We start from the raw sequence: 19,218 nt of genomic DNA, 5'->3' as shown, positions 1-19,218 counted from the left end.
GGATTTAATTCTATCCCAGGGAAGAAAATCCTTTTCAGCAGAAGCATCTCTTCCCTTCCCCTAGGGAATTGGTCCCTACTATTGTAAACTCTTCTTAAGAGACTTATGTTTTCTCCGCCAGGTCAATTTATTTTTCTTAGTATTGTTCCTATCAGAAAAAGTAAGAAAGAAATACAGTCCTTAGACCTGACAGTTTACTTTCTTCCTCTAAGTAGAAGTAGCAGAAACCTTGGCAGTGCCAAGACTATCCTGGCACTTACTTTTCCTCTCCATCTTTAGTTCTGACTCAGCTCAGTCCCAGAGTAAAGATGTGAAAGGCTCAAACATGATTTCCTCTTGCGTTTTTCTACTAGAAAGGTCCACAGTACGTACTTTATACCTCATCTAAATTGAGGCCTGGTCATGAGGATAGTGGGTGGTGAAAGCCATTGCATTTACTTGTTCATACATGGTCATGAAAACCCACACAGAGCCTTGTGAAGCAGAACCCTTGTTGCTCATGCTATTTGCTACTGTCTACCCATCTTACATGAAATGATATTCTTTATGAGCCATCCCTCTGGAAGACAGCTGTTGCCAGGCACATTCAGTCTCCTGGTCTACCTTCCTTATACCTATGTAGGGCCTGTGACCCACAACAAATGGAAAAATGTTATCAGGAAGAAGAGACTGCTGGAGTCCCCCAGAGGTAAGGTTTGTGCTAGGAGAGCTGGGTGCCATTTATTTCACTTAGATGTATCAGATACTCCTAGTAACAACAATTCCTTGTTTCTCTTACCTCTTCAATCATCCTGAATATTCACTGCTTCTTGAGCTTTGGTGAGGGTTCTCTAAAAAAAAAAAAATGGAAGCTAATATTCTTAGTGTATAACAAAGGGCTGAAGAAAAGCAGCTCAAATTTTTTTTTTTTTTTTTTTTTTTTTTTTGAGACAGGGTCCTGCTCTGTCACCCAGACTGGAGTGCAGTGCCACTAAACATGGCTCACTGCACCCTCGACCCCTCCCCATCCCACCCCCGGCTCAAGTGATCTCCTGTCTCAGCTTCCCAAGTATCTGAGAGTACAGGCTTGTGCCACTACACTAATTTTTCTTATTATTCTTTTTATAGAGACAGGGTCTTGCTGTGTTGCCCAGGCTGAGAATTTTTGTTTTTCAGGTAAAATACCATATTGTGAAGTCTGTCCACTTCCTTCTGGAACCCTAACTTGGAAATACCTTCTGAAAAGCAGATATTTCTTTTACAAACTAAAGATGACTTCATACAGACCTGCCTATTACCTGTTTTCAGAAGAGCTTCTGAACCCAACACTTTGGCTATCAGCCATGTAGCCTTGAGTGCGAGCTTTCATGTGTTTGGAGTGTCTTCAAGCCTTATGCCTCCCTGCTCTGTTGTCCTAAACGTTGCAAGCCATGCCCACTGTCTGAATTTCTTTCTTGGAATTACGTAATTCAACTCATATCTTTACAGAACACGGCTCTTAATGTACAATAGCAAGGCTACCTGAGCCACCAGCAAAGCATAAGCAGATTGTAGATTGTATTTGCTCTCCAGGTAATACAAACATTCTGGTTTCACATGTGACTCCCCCAAGGACACAGTGACTGTTCTGGTGGATGAGCTGACCTTAACCCTGCCCTCCTCTTGCATGCTCACACCCTGTGTCTGTTGCCAAGGACTTAAAGAGAACCCCTGTGTTCCAAACTTGCCTTTATTGATGAACTTCCCACTTGCTACTCCACCCTTGACGGTTTCTGGTCAGCTGAACTTAAATGGATTTTGCAAATGAAAGTGACCAATGGTCTGTTATGAAATGCTGTGGTGCATGAAATAAGATTATGAGCAAGCTTGAGAATTAACAGCAGATAGCCTAACCTGGCTCAAATAACATGTGTCCCATAGTCAGAAAGGAATAGCTCATTCTTAGACTCCTCTTCAGGACATGTAAGGGCATCTTTTTCTTCTTGGTTATTCAACAGAACTCTGTTAGTAACATGGGAAGAGTCAGAGCTGGGCTCTCATTCCAGCTTCACCATTTCCTTTGTGACCTTGGGACACAATCCTTAGCCTCTCTAAACCCAGGGCAATCTTGGTGCCTGTTAGGATTCAGTATGAAGGGTGTCCCTAGCATTGTGTGGTGCAGCAGCCCTGCTACACATAATTGCCTTGCCTATGTAAAGAGGGTACCTTTTCACCAGGGTTATTGTGAAAAGAAAGTATGCATGTAAAATACTCAACACAGAACTTGATAGATATTAAGCACTCAGTGAACAGCAGCTTACAGCATCATTTTTTTTTATTAACAGACATTCAGAGTTGAACTAAAATCTAGGATTTGAACTTCGTGGTAGACAAAACAGTACACCCTAATAGAGTTGTAGGCTGAATATAGGTATGTGTGTTGTGAACAGCATTCGTATTAGAATCAGCAAAGAGCAGTCCTCTCCAGTGCTCCTCACTCCCCAGATCTGTCTGTTTAAGCAAGTGATGGCAAATACATATACGCTCCCCCATCCATCTATCCACCCATGCCAGACATGGCTAGTCAGTCACGGTGCTGCTTTAGCTTGGGGCTCAGATCTTTCTCAAAACAGGGCTCATGGAAACCTATTTGCCATCTTTAGTCTAAGTTCGCCAAAGAGCATTTCTTTAAGTACCTTCAGGGCCAGTCTTTTTCTATGAAGTAAGATGAGACTGTCTCTCTTCCTCTGATTCTGCCTACACATTAGGCAATATCACGTTCTGTGGAAAAGCAAAGATCTGGAGGTAATGCCAGTGAGTCCTAACCTATGCAAAAGGCCTTTTCTAGGCTTGACTATGGACTGATAAAGCCAACCATCACCGAGGGGTCGAGGGATAAAGCCAGGACTTCAAAGATACCTCATAGATGACTAAGGAATAATGGCTTGAGTATCTTTGCCATGTACTCAGGGGATATTTGGAGAATGATCTGCCAGCACCAAGGGCTCTCTATGCTTTTTCTCTATTTCTAACAGTCTACTTTCCCCTTGTCACTGTGACTTGAAAATGATACCTGTATGACCTCTCTAGATCGCTGGCTGGCCCAGGCTTCCTTATCCTCTGATGGAGCAGCAGTGCCCTTTTTTGTCCCCATACTTCCTACCACAACCACAGCAATCTAAGATTGCCGTGGGTCTATCCTTGATCTGCATTAAGTTGGAGAGTTGGAAGATAGCACAGTGCCAGCAGGAGCCCTAAAGAAAGATCTAGGTGTTAACTAGGACTCAAAAGGATAGGAAAAGAACCTCAAGAAGAATCGTTCAGGAAGGTCACTGCAACAGGAACAGCTATCCATGGAACCAGGAATGAAAGGTTGACTGGAAACTGCCTCACTGTGCCATTATTCTTCCCAGGTTAGCATAATGCCTTCCTCTTCTCCCTTTCCCTTCTCGTGATGCAGTGGAATTCTTTTTAATGACTACCAAAAAAGTGTCTTGGCATTGGGCATATAGCTAGAGGTAGAAGATCATGCAAATAAGACAGGCAGGTTGCTCCATTCCCTCCCAAAGGCCTGCGTAGGCCACGTCACTTCACAGGTCTCTACAGTGCTTGCAGTGCTGGGGTGCTGTTACCTCTCCAGTTAAATAAATCTAAAACCACTGACCCAGGGTTTTTATAGCAGTGCTGCAGCCCTATATGAGGACATGCAACAAATAGTCCATTACCACTGATTGGATATGGATTTTTGGCCTGGCCACATGCCACTTGGTAATTTTAGAATAGGGTCACTTTTGGAACTGGAAGATTCCTTGTAGGAGGAGACTGGTGTTTGCTAAATAGTTGCTTCTTATCGTCATGAACTCTCATAGCCATGCTCCCCACCTCCAGAGTGGGGGGCCAGTCTCGTGGCCTGCCTGGCAGGGAAGGCCAGAGCTCCTTCATCATCAGCTTCCAGGGCTGCAGACATAGCCATTTCCAAACGCCTAGGGTGCACTTAACCACTTCCTCCTTCTAATCTCAGCACTTCCACTCTAAACACATCAGCAGCTTTGTAACTTACTGTTTTGTTTTTTTGTTTGTTTTTTTTTTTTTTTTTTTTGCTCCATTTCAGCCCTTCAGCAGGTATTTGTGGGAGGAAGGTGGGGAAACTGGCAAACTGTGGTGTCACTGATTTCAGAATGACACATTTACATCCTGAGTCATTGTTTCTGGTGATTCCTTTAAACAAGAATGCCAGTGGTGTTCTGAAGGGCTCTCGTTCTCACACACCAGTGACTGCCCACCTCGGTTTCACCAGCTGCAAAATGGGTGTGCTAAGCCCTCTCCTGCCTTGAGAATGCTGAAACGTGAATACTCACATGTGGTGGGGAGGTTTCTGAGGAGCTCCCAGCCCCAGAAGACATGCTGAGGGTGCTGTGTGACCTAGAGAGCGACCTCTGGTCTGACAATTTCTTTTTTAGGCCCAATTGGTGGAATAAGAGAACTGTTGGTCTGGGACCCTGATATCTGACCATTCTGTCCTATTGGGCTAACTTTGGTTGGCATTCCCTTTTCTCTCTGCCATGCAATCTGTCTGTTGCATTGCCTTTCTCTTGACAGGAGCAGGGTCCTGAATTTGGTTTTTGATAAGCAGTGCATCCTAAATAGAATCTGTCCCAGAGAAATTAGGTGTTCTCTCAGTCATCTTTGTGGCCTACTGGTTGGACTAAGCCCTGACTTGAAGATGAAAATCAGATGCTAAATGTTACATCTTTGTGTTATGGGTTGTTGTGCCCATCTATCATAACACTATGTCCTGTTTCCTGGCTGTCTGGATAAGACCGTATTTATGTATACAGTTTGTCCTCTTGCCTGAGTGTGGTCAGTATCCCTTTCACCCTGAAATTTCCAACAGACCTCTAACATTTTGACCCAGACCTCTGATATTTATGTCATGTCTTTCCACCCAAAGTGTTTCCAAGGACAGGCCTGTGCCCAAGAAGTCATGATCTTTATCATTTTCAAGTATGATGTGAGATAGTTTCACCTTATTTGCTGCCTGTCTATATTTTCTTGGCATGTGACCTAGGAGCAGAGTTAGAACAGTGTAGCTAGAGATTACCCTTGACATTTTAGATTCTTGCTTTCCTGTCCAGAATTATAGTCAGTTGTTGAGACAGCCCAGCCCAACAACAGTAAAGTGCGGCAGCTTCAAAATTTATGAGACTTTGGGATCCACAGCACCTCTCAATATATAGGCATCTAGCCTTATATCAAGAGAAGTCATATGGCTCCACATGCCCTGTGGCCCTGGTGACACATCATCACATTAGGTGCAGAGGGAAGCATTGAGACTGCTCTCCATGGCCAGCTCCCCCAGGTTTGAGAAAGGGCTCACCATGCCACACTCTAGGTGCACCCAAGCATGCCTAACCCCCAGTGACAGGAAGATGACCTCCAGGAAAATACAGCAGCCTCACACTGCCCAGACTTTCTTTCATCTGTCCTTTCTCTTTCATTCTTTCACCCACCCCGCTGTGTTCCTGTAATTTGTACAGTATCATTGAGAGGTGTTGAAGAGATCAATAGCAATTCACCTTTTCCCTTATTGATTAAAGTGACGGCAAGAAAAAATGACAGGCAGTACCAATTCATTTATCATGAGCCATCCATTTCCTACCAAGCCACCAGTGACCTCTCCCTCTACCTGTTACACTGCTGGTCTGCAGTCGGGATTACTCCTGCTTCCAAGCTGCTTTAATAGGGATGAGAGAACCACTGTATTTGACCCCTGGAATCAAAGCTAGCTAAGGGAGGAGACTGCAAGTACTGAACAGGAAAATTGCCGTGCAGCCTATTCTTTGGCTTTATTTGAGGGGCTCACCACATGTGCTGCGCTCTTGAGCCGAGGCAGTATGGAAGTTGATGTCTCACCCATCCCTTCCCCAGCAGCTGCCCCACCACCACCAATATGACATTTGTCTAAAGGGCATAGCCTTCCTTTGTTATCTGTTTTTCCACAGAATGTAAATTGAGTATGGTGAGTGAACAGTCCGTGAGCCCTGTGAACTGGCTCCATTTTTGCTGGAGGGTCAAAGGTTCTGTCACTCCCTTCATGAGCCTTTTAGAAGTAGCTTTGGCACACCCTGGGGGAGTATGAGATTCTGAGGGTCAAGCCTAGTGGGGTTGGGGGTGAAGGAAGGGTTTTTATTCTTAGAGGTTCTGATCAGACCAGGAGATGAAGAATAGAGAAAGTTCTTGTCAACTTCTTTCTCTGCCCTAGAAATAAGCACAGGGAGGACATGTGTGTATGTTTTGTTCACTCTCACTGGGAACACCCTCTGACTCTCACTTGGAAAAGGTGATGGGGAGCTCTCCCCCCATCCCCTCAAATATGGTATTTTAGCTGCCAAACTGTGCATTACAAATACTTATTAATTCACTCACCTGGTGGAAAGGCCAGGGTTCTTTGAATCTCAGGACTCTTAAAAGGGAAGTTAGCACTAACTACAAAGCCCAAGAGTGGTTAACCCAGCTTCTACTTCTCTCTGATGTATCTTATTTTGAATTTTGTTGCTTCTTACACAGAAGCAACCATTGTCTGCCATGCCCAGTGTGGCCCTAAGGGCCTCTTAACCCCTCCACCAGTGCTGAAGTTTGCTTTCATAGCACAGGGTGAGCCAATTCCCAGAAACTCCTGCCTGTGTAGAGAGTTGGCAGAGAGGTAGTCTTTGGAGGGCTACCTGGGTAACTCTGCTCAGCCACTTACCTGAGTGGGCAGTTAATGTGACCAGTGGGAGTGGCAGTTCCCATAGCTGGCTCTTGTCATCAGGGGGGTTGCAGTCTCTTATGTCAGCCCCAGCACACAGCCAGGCTTCTGCAGAGGAGCACTGCCATCTCAGTCATGTTTCCTGAGCGCCCAGTGGGTTGAGGTCACTATTTTGGATGCCCCTCTCCCAGTAGGCAGGTTTCGCTAGAAACCCAGTCGCTGTGTCAGGTAGCTCTGCGGTCTGCGGATGCCAGAGCTGGAGAAGGCAGCCAGCTCTCTGTGAAGCTGGTTAATTACATGTGACGCTGCCAGCAGGATGATTGTTTTTTTCCCATGGATCATTAATAAACCATTCTGGCCTGACAATTCCATCATCTTCCTCAGCTTTTTCGGACAGGTCTTCCTCCTTTTTAGTCTAAAGGTTTAGAAATGGCTGGGAATGGCAAGAGAGAGGGAAAAGAAGAATCTATTTCCATTTAATGCACATGTTTTTTCCTAAGCTGGAAAGTGGCCCCCTGCTTTCAGATCATCTTGGCAGCCAGAGTACAAAGGGTTCAAGGCTTGCCGTGGGTGGGAAGTGCTAGTGGCTCGGCTCCTAATATTTGCAGCAAACTACAGACCAGGCCTGATTTGGAGACGAGGCAACCAGTGCAGCAGATGGCAAATAGTCCTGCTCCACTGGGGCTCGAGATACAAACCATCTTCTTCCTTCAGCCAAGGCAGCCTCATCCCTGCTATGCCTGCGTACAGATAGCATTTCTGATTTTTTAGAAACTCCTTTTTTAGGCAAAGACGGAAGAAGGCAAGCAAATATAATATGGGAAACTCAATCTAGTTACAAACATTTCCCTGTCAAACAAACTAAAATAGAGCATTTCCTTTGTTGGCTAGAAGAATTTAGAATAGAAATCTACATTTCTCCATAGAGTATTGAGTGCAAAAATAATAAACAGATTATAAATAGAAATGAGTATGACCCATTCAGTTTCCAAGGACTTAAGCACACAGCCTTTGTAATACTGAAATAGAGCATTTTATAGCTATAAGGGCTCTAGAGGTTCCATAGTCCAATACAAACATTTCACAGTAGTTGAGGAAACTGAGGCACGCAGAAGTTAATCACTTGGGCACATTCGCTTAGTAAATTCCCAGGAGGGCTGAAGTCTCCACATCCCCGTTGTGCTGCTCTTCCCTTTATCCCCACAGTGCCTCCCAGACAACTGCCACCACCACCTGATCATCCACTTGAAGTACGAGTAATAATTTTAGAATATGACAGTGGCATATAAAAGGGAGTAAGTGATGTGACGGAGGCAAACAGAAGAGGTAAACAAGTGAATCCTCTTTAAATTGTATTGTTTTAATGAGAAAAGGACAGGAGACTAAGTCAGAAGAAGTCATCCGGGGCCTCCGCCTTCTGTAAGGAGACTCTTCCTAGACAGGGGTGCAAAGATAACTACGCACAGGATGAGAGGCATGCCAGAGAGGGAAGAGTACAGGTGTCTGACAGACCTGGAATTTTCCACTGCTTTTCCTGATATGCAATTGTAGAAAAGCTGCTGCCTATTCATGCCAAATCTAAGCTTCAGACAAGCCCAAAGGAAACAACCAAGAAGTGCTAAATTGTGATATGTTGAGGTATTTTTCTTTTTCTTTTTTTTTTTTTTTTGTTTTTGTTAATTGTGAGAGTCAGGGGAGGTCAAATTGCCTAGCTGGGATTGCCCTTGAACTCCCTAGGTGGGACTCCAGCTCAAACACTCTGTTCTAGTCAAATTCAGACAGGGCACAGGGTGGGCCCACGGGTGCCATCCCTTTGAAAACCCCAGTATCTTGTGCTCTTGGACCTGTTCCCTCCACTCTGACAGGAGGCTGATTCGGCAGCCGTGCCGTGTTGTCAGGGCCGGCGAGTCTCTCCCACTCTGTAGCTGAGGCTGGTTACCCATCTTGTTAGCAGTGACGTCTGTTTGTCTTTTAAGGGGTTGTCAAGTGGGGGAGGAACAAATCACATTTTCCGGCAATTTAATTTTATTAACTCTGATTTTTCCCCCTTTTCCAAAGCACAGCTAAATGGAGCTAAACATACACACAAGGGCTATATTTAGTCCTGATGGTGTGGTAGAGTAGAAAAGGCACAAACATAGAGGTTTATCTGCTACCTAGTAAACACAGGGAGGTGTCAGGGCTAGAGAATTCAATAGTGATAATAAGCATTTATATGGTGCAATGACAACTTTGATACAGGCCATAATTTTCCTGGGACTGCTATTAATTGTGCTTCTGCCTGCAAGCGGCCCCCTGGTGAGGGGCTTGGAACACCACGCAAGTTAAGCTATATTAAACATCAATTAAGACAGCGTAAAATAGAATCTGAATAAAATATGCAAAGGTCAGAGTGGCTGTGAACATACAGACAAGGCACCGGGGAAAGAACGGTTAGGACCTGGTGAGCCTGGTACACTGTGGATTCGTGCGCCCAGGTGCTCTCAGCTTCTGGGAGATGCCAGGTTCAGCAGGTTTGCTGGAGAGTGAATATGGTACCCTCTAGCTTTTCCAAGTTCAATCCTTCCTCAAAGGGGTTTCAGAAATTACTCATTGTAGCCAGCAGGAGATTAGAGAGGACAACCAGAGTCTACCAGTGCTGTCTAACAGAACTTTCTGTGTGATGGAAATGCTGTTTATCTGTGCTGTCCAATACAGTAGCAGTATGGATATTGAGTACTTTAAATGCGGTTGGTGCACCTGAGGAACAGAATCTTTAATAAAAGTTAATTAATTTTAATTTAAATAGCCACATGTGGCTAGTGGCCACCATATTGAACAATGCAGGACTCTAGACAGTCCCTTGCCCACTGGGCACTCTGAAAATATGATTTCCATAGTGATTGCAGAACAAATCTGCACCTTCCCCCATACCAGTGAGTGTGTTTTCTCAATGCTTTTTTTTTACCCTTATCCCTCATGCCCTTGACATAAACTTCCAAATTCTTTGATAAGGGTCACACACAATGCCAAGAAATGAGAAAGGAGGTCAATGCCTGAATCACATCAGACAGCCTTGGCCTTATCCTTGCCCCCCTTTCTCCTGACAGCCCTTCGTCAGGCTAATACGAGGTGTCTCCCACTCTCCCAGACAGAAAAGAAAGGAAAGGCTGTGGATCTGTGGCTGAAGATCGCAGATCTACAGAGTTGTCACCGTTCCCACTGAACATCTGATTCAGTTGCCGAGTCCAACCCTGAGTTTCCCAGAACTGCAGGGATTGCAGAATTCCCAGGTCATCCAGGCAATACTCTCCTGACATTCTTTGTGGGTTTTCTTTGGCTTCTGAGATCAAAGTACCTTTTCCCTATAGCTTTTTCAACACTTGTTGAATGCTTATAATGAATATACTCATTTGGAAGACATAGTATAGTGGAAGAAAGAACCATGCTTGCAATCAGAAATCCCATGTTTAAGTCCTGACTCTCTTCATTTACTAACTCAGTGACCTTGACAAAATCATTTCACCTCCTTGAGGCTTCATCTTCATCTTCCCCAATAAAAATGAGTGTGTTAGACTGAATGACCTGTGGGTACTGAGAAGATACAGAAAGAGGTCCAGAGGAAGAGGCCCTTACTGCTGTGAAGCCCTATGCCTCCACGCAGTCTCCCTCTGCAGATGTCAGCCTGCACGTAAAGCAGCCCTTTCCTGAGGCCACCCAGAGGCTTCAAGCGGGCCTAGTTGCCACTCACCCACACCTACAAGTTGTTGTCCAGCAATACAGACACACCCTGAGCCAGACTGCTTGGCATTATTGCCTCTGGTGAGTTTTATACTCCTATGAACCCCAGGGAAGCCAAGAAGAGTTTCTGAGATGCCATTTGGGTATGTTGCAAAAGAGGGCAAGTGGTTTCTTGGCTTGGGCATTGGGTCCATACAGCAAGAGGGATTTGGGGGCTACCTGAAGTGTGCAGAGCTCCATGTCGGCTCACTGGCTGTTTGCCAGCCCCCCTCCACCCAGCAGTCACTAGTCACTGCTCCAGGGATTGTCCCCAGCCGCCCAGAGCCCCTGTGGAGCTGCCAACACTGCACAGCTCACAAAGGGCCCTGTAGCATCTCTAATTGAGGAGCTGGTGAGCGGACGCCCTCAGTAGAGGTATTTTTAGCTGCAATGATACAGCCTCATCTTTTTGCAGGATGTTTTGTTTGGTTATTTTTTTAATGAAATAAATAAGTAAAATTGAAAACTGTGGTACTTACACCCCAGTGCCAACACCCAAGAAGTTTTGGTGCCCCCCCCCCTCACCACAGGCCAATGTAATTAATCCTCTCTAAGATCAGGTGCGGAGGCTCAGAGTTTGTCAGAATATTAGGCCAGATAGATAGTGTGCAGAAGCAAGAAGAGCTAGAAATAGAGAGGAGAATGATGCAGACTGGCTCGGTGCAGAGGTGCTGAGGGCCCTGTGAGCAGCATGGACAGCTGGGAACTACCCTCATTCCAGGCCTTTCAGACCTTTGATGGATCTGGTGGATCAAGTGAGTGGGCCTCAACTCCTGAGGAGAGGGCAGCCTTGCAATGTACAAAGGATCAGTTCTGTGCCTTGCTGACTTGTTAATGCTTTTGTTTTCCTTCTCTTCATCCTGTCTGTGACTTGTCAGTTTTCCTTGGCTTTTTTATCGTGTACCACCATATGATCAGGGGCTAGAGGACATTCACGGAGCTTGCCTCAGATTCCATGGCAGCATCCTAGATTGATCAGGGCAGTGGTTCTAAGCCCTGGCTGCACATTGGAATCATGGGGCAGGGTGGCTTAGGAAAGCTACTAATGTCTGGGGCTCCTCCAAAGATTCTGGCTTCATCAAGCACCAGCTTTTTATTTCAAGTTCCCCAGGTATATTAGCTGATACCAAGGAAAAACTTTGTTAATTTTGGTAGGTGTGATAACAGCACTGTAGTTATGTAAGAAAATGACTGTATTTTTCAGAGATGCATACTGAAGTATGTAAGGTTGAAATGGCATCATGTCTAAGCTATACATTAAAATACTTCCCCAGAGAAAAGGGGATAGATGAAGCAAATATGACAACTTTGGTAATTGTTGGAGCTGGCTGATGGGTATATATATGGGCGTTAATTACCATTTCGGTGTTTCAGATTTTTCATATCATAAAAGTTTTCTTAATAACCCCAATGGGTTTTTGGTCTTGTTTTGGGGTGTTTTGTTTTGTTTTGTTTTCTTTCGTTTTGTTTTAAGATGGGGTCTTGCTCTGTCACCTGGAGCTAGAATGCCGTGGTGTCACCATAGGTCACTGCAACTCAAACTCCTGGGCTCAAGTGGTCCTCTTGCATCAATCTCCTGAGTAGCTGGGACTACAGGTGCGTGCCACCACACCCAGCTAATTTTTGCATTTTATTGTAGAGATGGCCTCCTGGCCTCAAGCAATCCTCCTGCCTCAGCCTCCCAAAGTGCTAGGATTACAGGCATGAGCCACCACATCCAGCCTAGAAGTGTTTTTTTAAAAAAATTTTATGGCTTCCCGTGTGATTCTAATGTGTAGCTAAGATTGAGAACTACTGGTTTAGGAGAGTAAAGTTAGATGACCATACCCTAGATCAGCTTTGACTTTGAACTTTGTCTAACCTAAGCCTGATCTTTCTGGATAAATTCCCATGAGCCAGTGGGGGACAGGATGGGCACAATAATCAAATTAGACCTGTATGTAGAATCTGAACTCAGGAGTGGCTTCACTGTAACTGGCCCTGAGAGCTCTTGTGCCTTGGAGTTTACCTGCCTTGTCACCTGCCAGCACTGCATGCCCCATCTTATGGCCCTCTCTGGCGATACCCGGGCAATGGAAGACAGCTGCAGCTGCATTGTGACACATGCCACTAGAGAGCTCTGATCCCAGAAGTGCTCAGCACTTCACCAGGTGGGATTTGGCTAAAGCTGGGGAGGGAGGACTGAAGCTTGTACCTCCCCCCTTCCCAGGAGTCCTCGTGCCCCCAGCTCTGCATGCATGTGTGTGAGGGCTCCCTTGTGCCCTCGGTGCCTGTTCCACTTCCCAAGCACGATTTTGCTCTGGCTGCCCAGCAGGTGGGATGAACAGTAGCTTGCTGCAGCCAAAGTAAAGGGAGCTCTGGAGCTCAAGCTAGAAGCTTCTATGCTACATTTTTACACCACAGCCTTGCTTAGGACCCTGGCTTAGCACTTCTTCATTCAGGGATAGGCTGCTAGCTCTTCTTTATTCAGGGGGCTTTGTGATTTACACCTAAACATTAAGCTAGTCTGTGTGTTGCACAAGGATGCTGAAGCAGAGGGAGGGCTATGGATTGCCCAGGTCACACATCTAGCCCAAAGGTTTGCATGGCTGCCCTCCTTCCCGCTCTCAGGGAGCCCTGAGACAGTCCTTTCAGCCCATGCCTGCCGGAGAGAGGTGCAAAGTCACCCTGTACCTCTGTAGGAGGGCCTGGGGCATCTCTGTCTTCTGCACAGAGTCGAGTCAGTATTGGTTCCACCACTGTCCTGTGCCTATGTCTAAAATCCAAACTGCCACATAAACCAGGGTGGAGAAGAAAAATAAAAAAGAAAATAAATAAAATAAAATCCAAACTGGGGGATTTTCTTCCCCAGTCCAATCCTAAGAACACGTAGCCTCCAAGGCACTAAAATTTAAAAACTATAAGCGTACATCGCTTCATCTGCATTTCTTCACAGGACTGTTTGGACAGGAGGCAGAGGCTTGCCCTGACTCTGGCTTGCTCCCTCCAGAGTGCCCCGCTGCACACGCCTCCACTGTCACCACTCTCAGACCCTCCATCATAACTGTTTGCCCCTGGGTGCCGAGCGCCTCACGGGCAAGATCAAATCTTTCATCTCCATTGTTCCACAGCACCTGGTAAGGTGTGGGCCACCGTAGTGGTTCTAAATAAGCATACTCATGCATAAGTGAACCACGGAAGGCTTATGGCAGCGAGTGCCACCGTGCTAAGGGTCAGAAACCTCACATTTAAATTAGTTTCTCATTCATTTGGGCTTATGAATCTAAACTCTATGGTGATCTAGTGCCCTGCCTAAGTTAGCTTGGAGAGCAGCGTATGACTAACTGGAGACAGTCTATGGCTGGTAATGGCTAGAAACATGCTACTCGCCTTTGGAATAAAGGGTAGCCTCTCTGTGCCCTGGTTTCTCCCGTTTGATATTAATGGGTCTCTGAGCAATCTGTCTTCTCCCTCCTTGCCTGGGGCTCTGAGGAGGATGACACGTTTATAGAAGAGGTTTCTATAGGAGGGGTTTCTCTTTGTTTTTCCCAGGCAGTCAGCCAAGTGACACCTGGCCAGCTGTCTTGGAAGTTACTCTTCCTGAACCTGATTGAAACCTCAGGGATAGTACCTCGGCTTAAGCAAAACCATGTACAACGAGTGCTTCTGGAGTTAGTGACAGGACTGTCCTGTCTATCAGAAACCAGTCTGACCATCGAGTCTTCTCCCTGCCTCCCTCGAGAGTGTAGAGCAGAGGTTATTATCCTGGGTGTACCCTCAGATCTCCTGGATGTTCTTCAGAGTGTGTCAAAGTCCTGTCACCATCCCTAGAGATTGCGATGTATTTGATCTAGAGACTAAACACCGGTATTTTTTAACAGCTCCCTCAGTGCTGCTAATGCGTACCTGGGGCCGAGGGGCATTGTCTCAGTCTTCACCAGAGGAACTGGAGTAGCACCTATCCTTCCTGAACAGTACACTGCTGGCCCTGTCCCCAAGGAGGGTTGCAGAGCAGAGCACTGGTGTCACTCTCCTCAGCTAGTTCTGAGACAGAACTCCCACATTGTGCAGTTGGTTGTGCAGCTTCCCACCCACCCACGCACACAAAGCACACTTCTTAACCATGGACAGATAAGTGGATGGGAGATAGATATATGTCTGTGGACAGGGGTTCTATTTTGCTTTGGGGGGCATTAACGAGGGAGAACAATCCACAGCCATGTCTGCAGTTTGTTACCAGAGATGAAGGTTTTTAAAAATACTAGCTCAAGGAATGTTCGCCTGCATCCATCCACCCGCTCCCAAGCATCACATCCCACCCATTGGTAGCTAAAGAGCCTGCCTTAGCAGGGAGAGGCAAGGCCAGACACCAGTTGAAATCCCAGACAGCTTCCTACCCTCCCTCCATATCTTGTCAGATATTTCAAGCTTTAAGGCCTTATTTGTGCTCTGCCTACTTGGCTGGCTGTTCTTGCACTTGAGCGGCTTGTTTGCCTGGACAGGTCCAAGCTGTCTGAGCCATCAGCAGCTGCACCTCCTCCCTCGCGCCTTCTGTCTGAGCCAACCTTGATTCACAGTAGTGCAGATGGCCCCCGCCGTACCCAGCGATGTCTGCCACTCCCATCCCCTCTCCTGTCCTGCTTTCCCAAGATGAAGGGGCTGGGCCAGGCCTCACCTGCAGGTCAACCTGGAGCTAAGATGAAGACCACTCTTAGTTCATGTTCTGGCATTTTAACACAGGTGACATGATGAAAAGAATTTATCTGAAACTCACAGGAGAAGAATAGGGCAAGGTTTAAGTTCATATTTTGCCAAAAACACTTTCCAGCCAGCATCAGAGCTACTGTTCTTGCAAATGGCCTTAGTACCATGCACTTTGCTTCCTGAGTATTACTAGGAGCTGAGAGAGAATCAGAGCAAAGAGCAGGTGTCAGAGGCCACCTTTTTTTTTTTTTCCTACCCTTTCCTTGTTTTAATATAGACTTTGGCAACCTCTCAAAGTACTGCTCCTCATTTCTTCATTGTGGTTCAAGGTTCTGAAAGATAGTGCCCTGTAATACACCATTGTAATCAGTTTCCCTTCTCCTTGCCCCTTTTCTGTAGAAATGAAGTGACTGCTCACAAGTGTGAGAGGGGTGGTGGGTGACCTTGTACAGGAGAAAGATAGGCTGCAGCAGCCCTGGGGCGCCACCCTGCCTTTCCCCACGCTGGCATATGCTGAGCAGCAGAAGTTTGGAGCTGCACAGGCATCTGATGTCCCATCTAGTAGGCTCGCGCTGAGCAAGACCCGCAGCCATCCACTCTGGCAACAGCCTGTGTAAGGGAGGGAATCCTGGGGCAGCAGTCTGCTACACTGTTTGTTCTTCTTTGGATGGGGCCGTACAACGCAAACACATTGGCTCATTAGGGTCATCTATTACCTGAAGGGATCCTAGCAGCTGTTGGAATGCCATTGGTACAGCCATACAGTATCTACATTATTCACCCTGATGCTTAGTTAGCTATTACATTATTTCAAGGCCTTTTCTCCCTTGAAGAAAACTCTTCCAGTCCTAGGCTGCTTAAATAGGAAGGAACGTAAGTCCCCAAAGCAAACCTTTTTTATAGAGGACTGTTAGGATTGAAATATATTATCCACTCTCTATACAACTTGAAGTGTTTTCTTCAGGATAAGGATATTTTTAAACCTTTGATAATGATAAAGTATCTTTATTGGCATCCAAGGACTAATAATATACTAACTAAAGAAAACAGAGAGGCCTGAAGAGGCATCTGCTTCTATCCCTAGAACCTGAAGCCAGTCATTTGGTGAGCTCTTCATGCCTGAGTGGACATAAGGCCATGTGGATTGCATAGAATTGAAAGGCCTTATTCCACTGAAATGTCATGGTTACCTAGGCCTAGGGCCAGGGTCTGCTCCCTTCTATTCAGTTTGGTAAGGAAAAAAGATCCTTTACCATAGTAGAGCACCCAGGAACCTCTGTAAAGCCACATGATAGATCTTCCAAAAGCAGTCAATTCTGTGTTCTTCATAACTGCCCCTGCCCTCCTTATGTAGAAGTATATATCACTTTCTCTTCCTGTTCCAATTGTTATTTAACCTCTTAACCACAGGAGACTTACTCTCTTGGGTCTATTCTCTTGTGTCTGACCAAATCTTAGTGATCTGCTTGCTTTTGTTTTTGATCCAGAAATTCTAGTCATTTGTAAGTGCTAGACTGAGTGACCTGCAGGCACAGTCCAGGTTCTTGGGGTATGGGTCCCAAGACCCTGAATTGACATTATCTGTCTTGGTCCTTAAAGTAACCATCAGATTGATAACCAAAAACTTTAGCCAGCAACATGTAGCAGATACACTACTGCCTCATCCCACTACACTCCCATTATGTCAGAGCACTGCCCTGGAGCTGCTCAGCACAGTGCCAAGGGGACTGCTGAGTTTCAGGAGGGATACTGCCTTCCTCAGCCTGCAGTGAGGTATGATCCAGAAGAGTGTGTGCAGGTCAGAGGCTTGGAGATTGGGGAAGGGAAGTTCTGCCCCCGTTTTCACATGGCATTGCCTGCAAACCTGCCTAGATAGGGACTTACAGAAGGCTGCATGGCCCTCAGAGCTCTCCTCACTGCTCAAGTCATATAGGTATCTGCTTGCTGCGAGGATGCCCTGGACGCGAGGGAGCTGTACAAGTACAACTAGTAACCCAGGAAGATTTTTCCCGTTGTCCCAGTACAGGGCTACTTCTCAGGCTCAATGTGTTGCATCCACTGAAGTTCTAGACATGAGAAGTGGCTCTGTTCTGTCCGGGGACAAGTCAGGAAAACATTGCCCGGCTGACTCTTCCCAGTCTCTATTCCAAACAGAAAGCCCGCCACGCGGGCCTCAGTGTCTGCCACTCCCCATCCCACACCTGATCCCGTCTCAGGCCATTTCTCAGCAGGGGGAAGCCCTCTTATAGCTCTAGCAGCACTACTTGAGGGACAGAATCTTTACCCTTGTGATATTTTGTAGGCTGAAGCAGTGAGACCTGCTTCCAAGAGGGAAATGAAATGACCTTGGGGTTGGGGGGTGACAGGTTCAGCACAGGCAGCGTTTGTTTTGGTTGCAGATTTCCACATGTTAAATGCTTCCAGTTGCTCCTGACCTTCCTTGCCTCTGTTTGTTGGTCAGGTCCTGTACGCACTGTGGCATCCCTGCAGGGAACGGGGGAGAGGAAGCTTTGCTGCTTTACTCTGGCACCTGACAAGGGTTCTCTCTCCAGCATTGGCATTGCCAGAGGGGAACTGCTGAAGTAGCACTCTAGAGAATCACCCGGGAGACCCCTCCATCTCCTGCCAAGCTAAACAAACCCTGCCCGGGCACTCTTCTGAATCACACCTCACTGCGGCTTAGTTCCTTCTTCCCCGGTCCAGCACAGGGCACCGTCTTATGGGAAAGTCCTTGGTATCAGCAAGAGAGGCGTCTGAGGAGAAACAAATTGATGTAGGAAGGGGGAGTGCCGCCCAGTCATCTTTTAAGTAGAAAAGAAAAGGTCATCAGAGCCGTGTGGGGCTCTGGTTGGATTATTGTTGACTCTGCCTTGCTGCGACAAAGGAGCCAGCTCACTGGGTCCAGCCCTGGGCATTGCCAAGCCCACCCAGCTGCTGACAGCCCAGCACAAAGAAAACGCATGCTCTGTGTACACAGATGGGTTTGCATGTCAGCATGAGCCCATTTTTAGCCTTTGCCCAGGAAGGGTAGTTCACAACACAGTAATTTAATTAAAGTTGCCTCCCTCTATAGCCCGTGTATCTGAAGAGGTTTGGGGGGAAATGAATCTGGCTGAGGAACATTACCCTGCCGCTCTGGCACTGCCCCAGAGCCGAGCCGCAGTACCATAAAGGGTCTCACCGTCCTGAATACGGCCCAGGGCATCTGTCTGCACTGCAGGCTCTCCAGCCAGGCTGCCTGCCGGCACATCTGGCAAGGCAGCCTCTGGAAGCAGTCCGTCTTCATCACGGGGAAGCCACTGGAGGCAAAATAAGGGGACTCCCTACCCCCTACTCTAGATCTGCTGGCAGCAACTTTAGCAGTAACTAGAGCCACAATGTTAGCTTTTACCACAGATGTCAGTGTATTTAGAATGGAGAAGGCAGAATGCGAAGGCCCAACCCCCCCCCTCACCCGACACTGAAGCCTCGGTAACAGGCACAGCCCTAACTTCAGCATTGTTGGACCATATCCCTGTACTTCTGCCCTGGAAATGACTGACATTTAGGGACCTGAAATCGATGCCCTGCTCTTGCTTCCAGTGAAGTTATTACCATGTTTCATATTTCAAATGTTCATCAGTTTTATCTGTTATGCCTGAGCTTAACCCACACTGCACGCCCCAAAGACTTGCCCCCGCCTCCCAGCCAGCCGGTGCTTCTCTTGCATTGAGTTCATCTACTCATCAGGAGGCACCTAGCGAGGCTTTTACTTTGTCTTGTCGTCACCCCCTTGTCCAGAGAATCTGCCCGTGGTAGGTAATCCTTTCTAACCTCTCACTCAGCCTTTTCTGTCCTAGGTAAGCTGTAACCAAGCCTGCTAGAGAAGAGCATTCTCTTTGGTTATCTTTCTCTCTCCCCACCAAGAGCACATCCTCCTGGCTGGCTAATCTCTCCTGCGTAATGACAGCAGCACCTCTGAGAGAAAGGGAATTTCAGCAGCACCTCTGAGAGAAAGGGAATTTCTCTGGCACAGTTCGTCTCAGCACCAGCATAACACAGGCTGTTGCTTAGGAGTGGGAATCATTAGA

At 46.7% G+C, this 19,218-nt stretch overlaps 2 protein-coding genes across 3 annotated transcripts in view; one reads left to right on the top strand and one right to left on the bottom strand.

Moving 5' to 3' along the window:
• The window catches only part of SND1 (staphylococcal nuclease and tudor domain containing 1), a 416,716-nt gene that overhangs the window by 325,435 nt on the left and 72,063 nt on the right, over positions 1-19,218 (top strand). The gene's annotated exons all lie outside the window — the stretch shown is intronic.
• The window catches only part of LRRC4 (leucine rich repeat containing 4), a 30,234-nt gene continuing 11,451 nt past the window's right edge, over positions 436-19,218 (bottom strand). Inside the window, exon 3 of one of the 2 annotated variants that reach the window (XM_045564684.1) lies at positions 436-830. In XM_045564684.1, coding sequence (XP_045420640.1) covers positions 787-830 — 44 coding nt within the window. In that variant the 3' untranslated portion in view covers positions 436-786. Of the gene's footprint in view, positions 831-17,533; positions 17,633-19,218 lie in introns of those variants that run through there. The other variant, XM_045564683.1, reaches the window with a different exon arrangement.

The sequence above is a fragment of the Lemur catta genome, chromosome 11 (assembly GCF_020740605.2).
Source record: "Lemur catta isolate mLemCat1 chromosome 11, mLemCat1.pri, whole genome shotgun sequence".
In the NCBI taxonomy this organism is placed as follows: domain Eukaryota; kingdom Metazoa; phylum Chordata; class Mammalia; order Primates; family Lemuridae; genus Lemur; species Lemur catta.
This window is presented reverse-complemented; position numbering and strand designations above follow the sequence as displayed.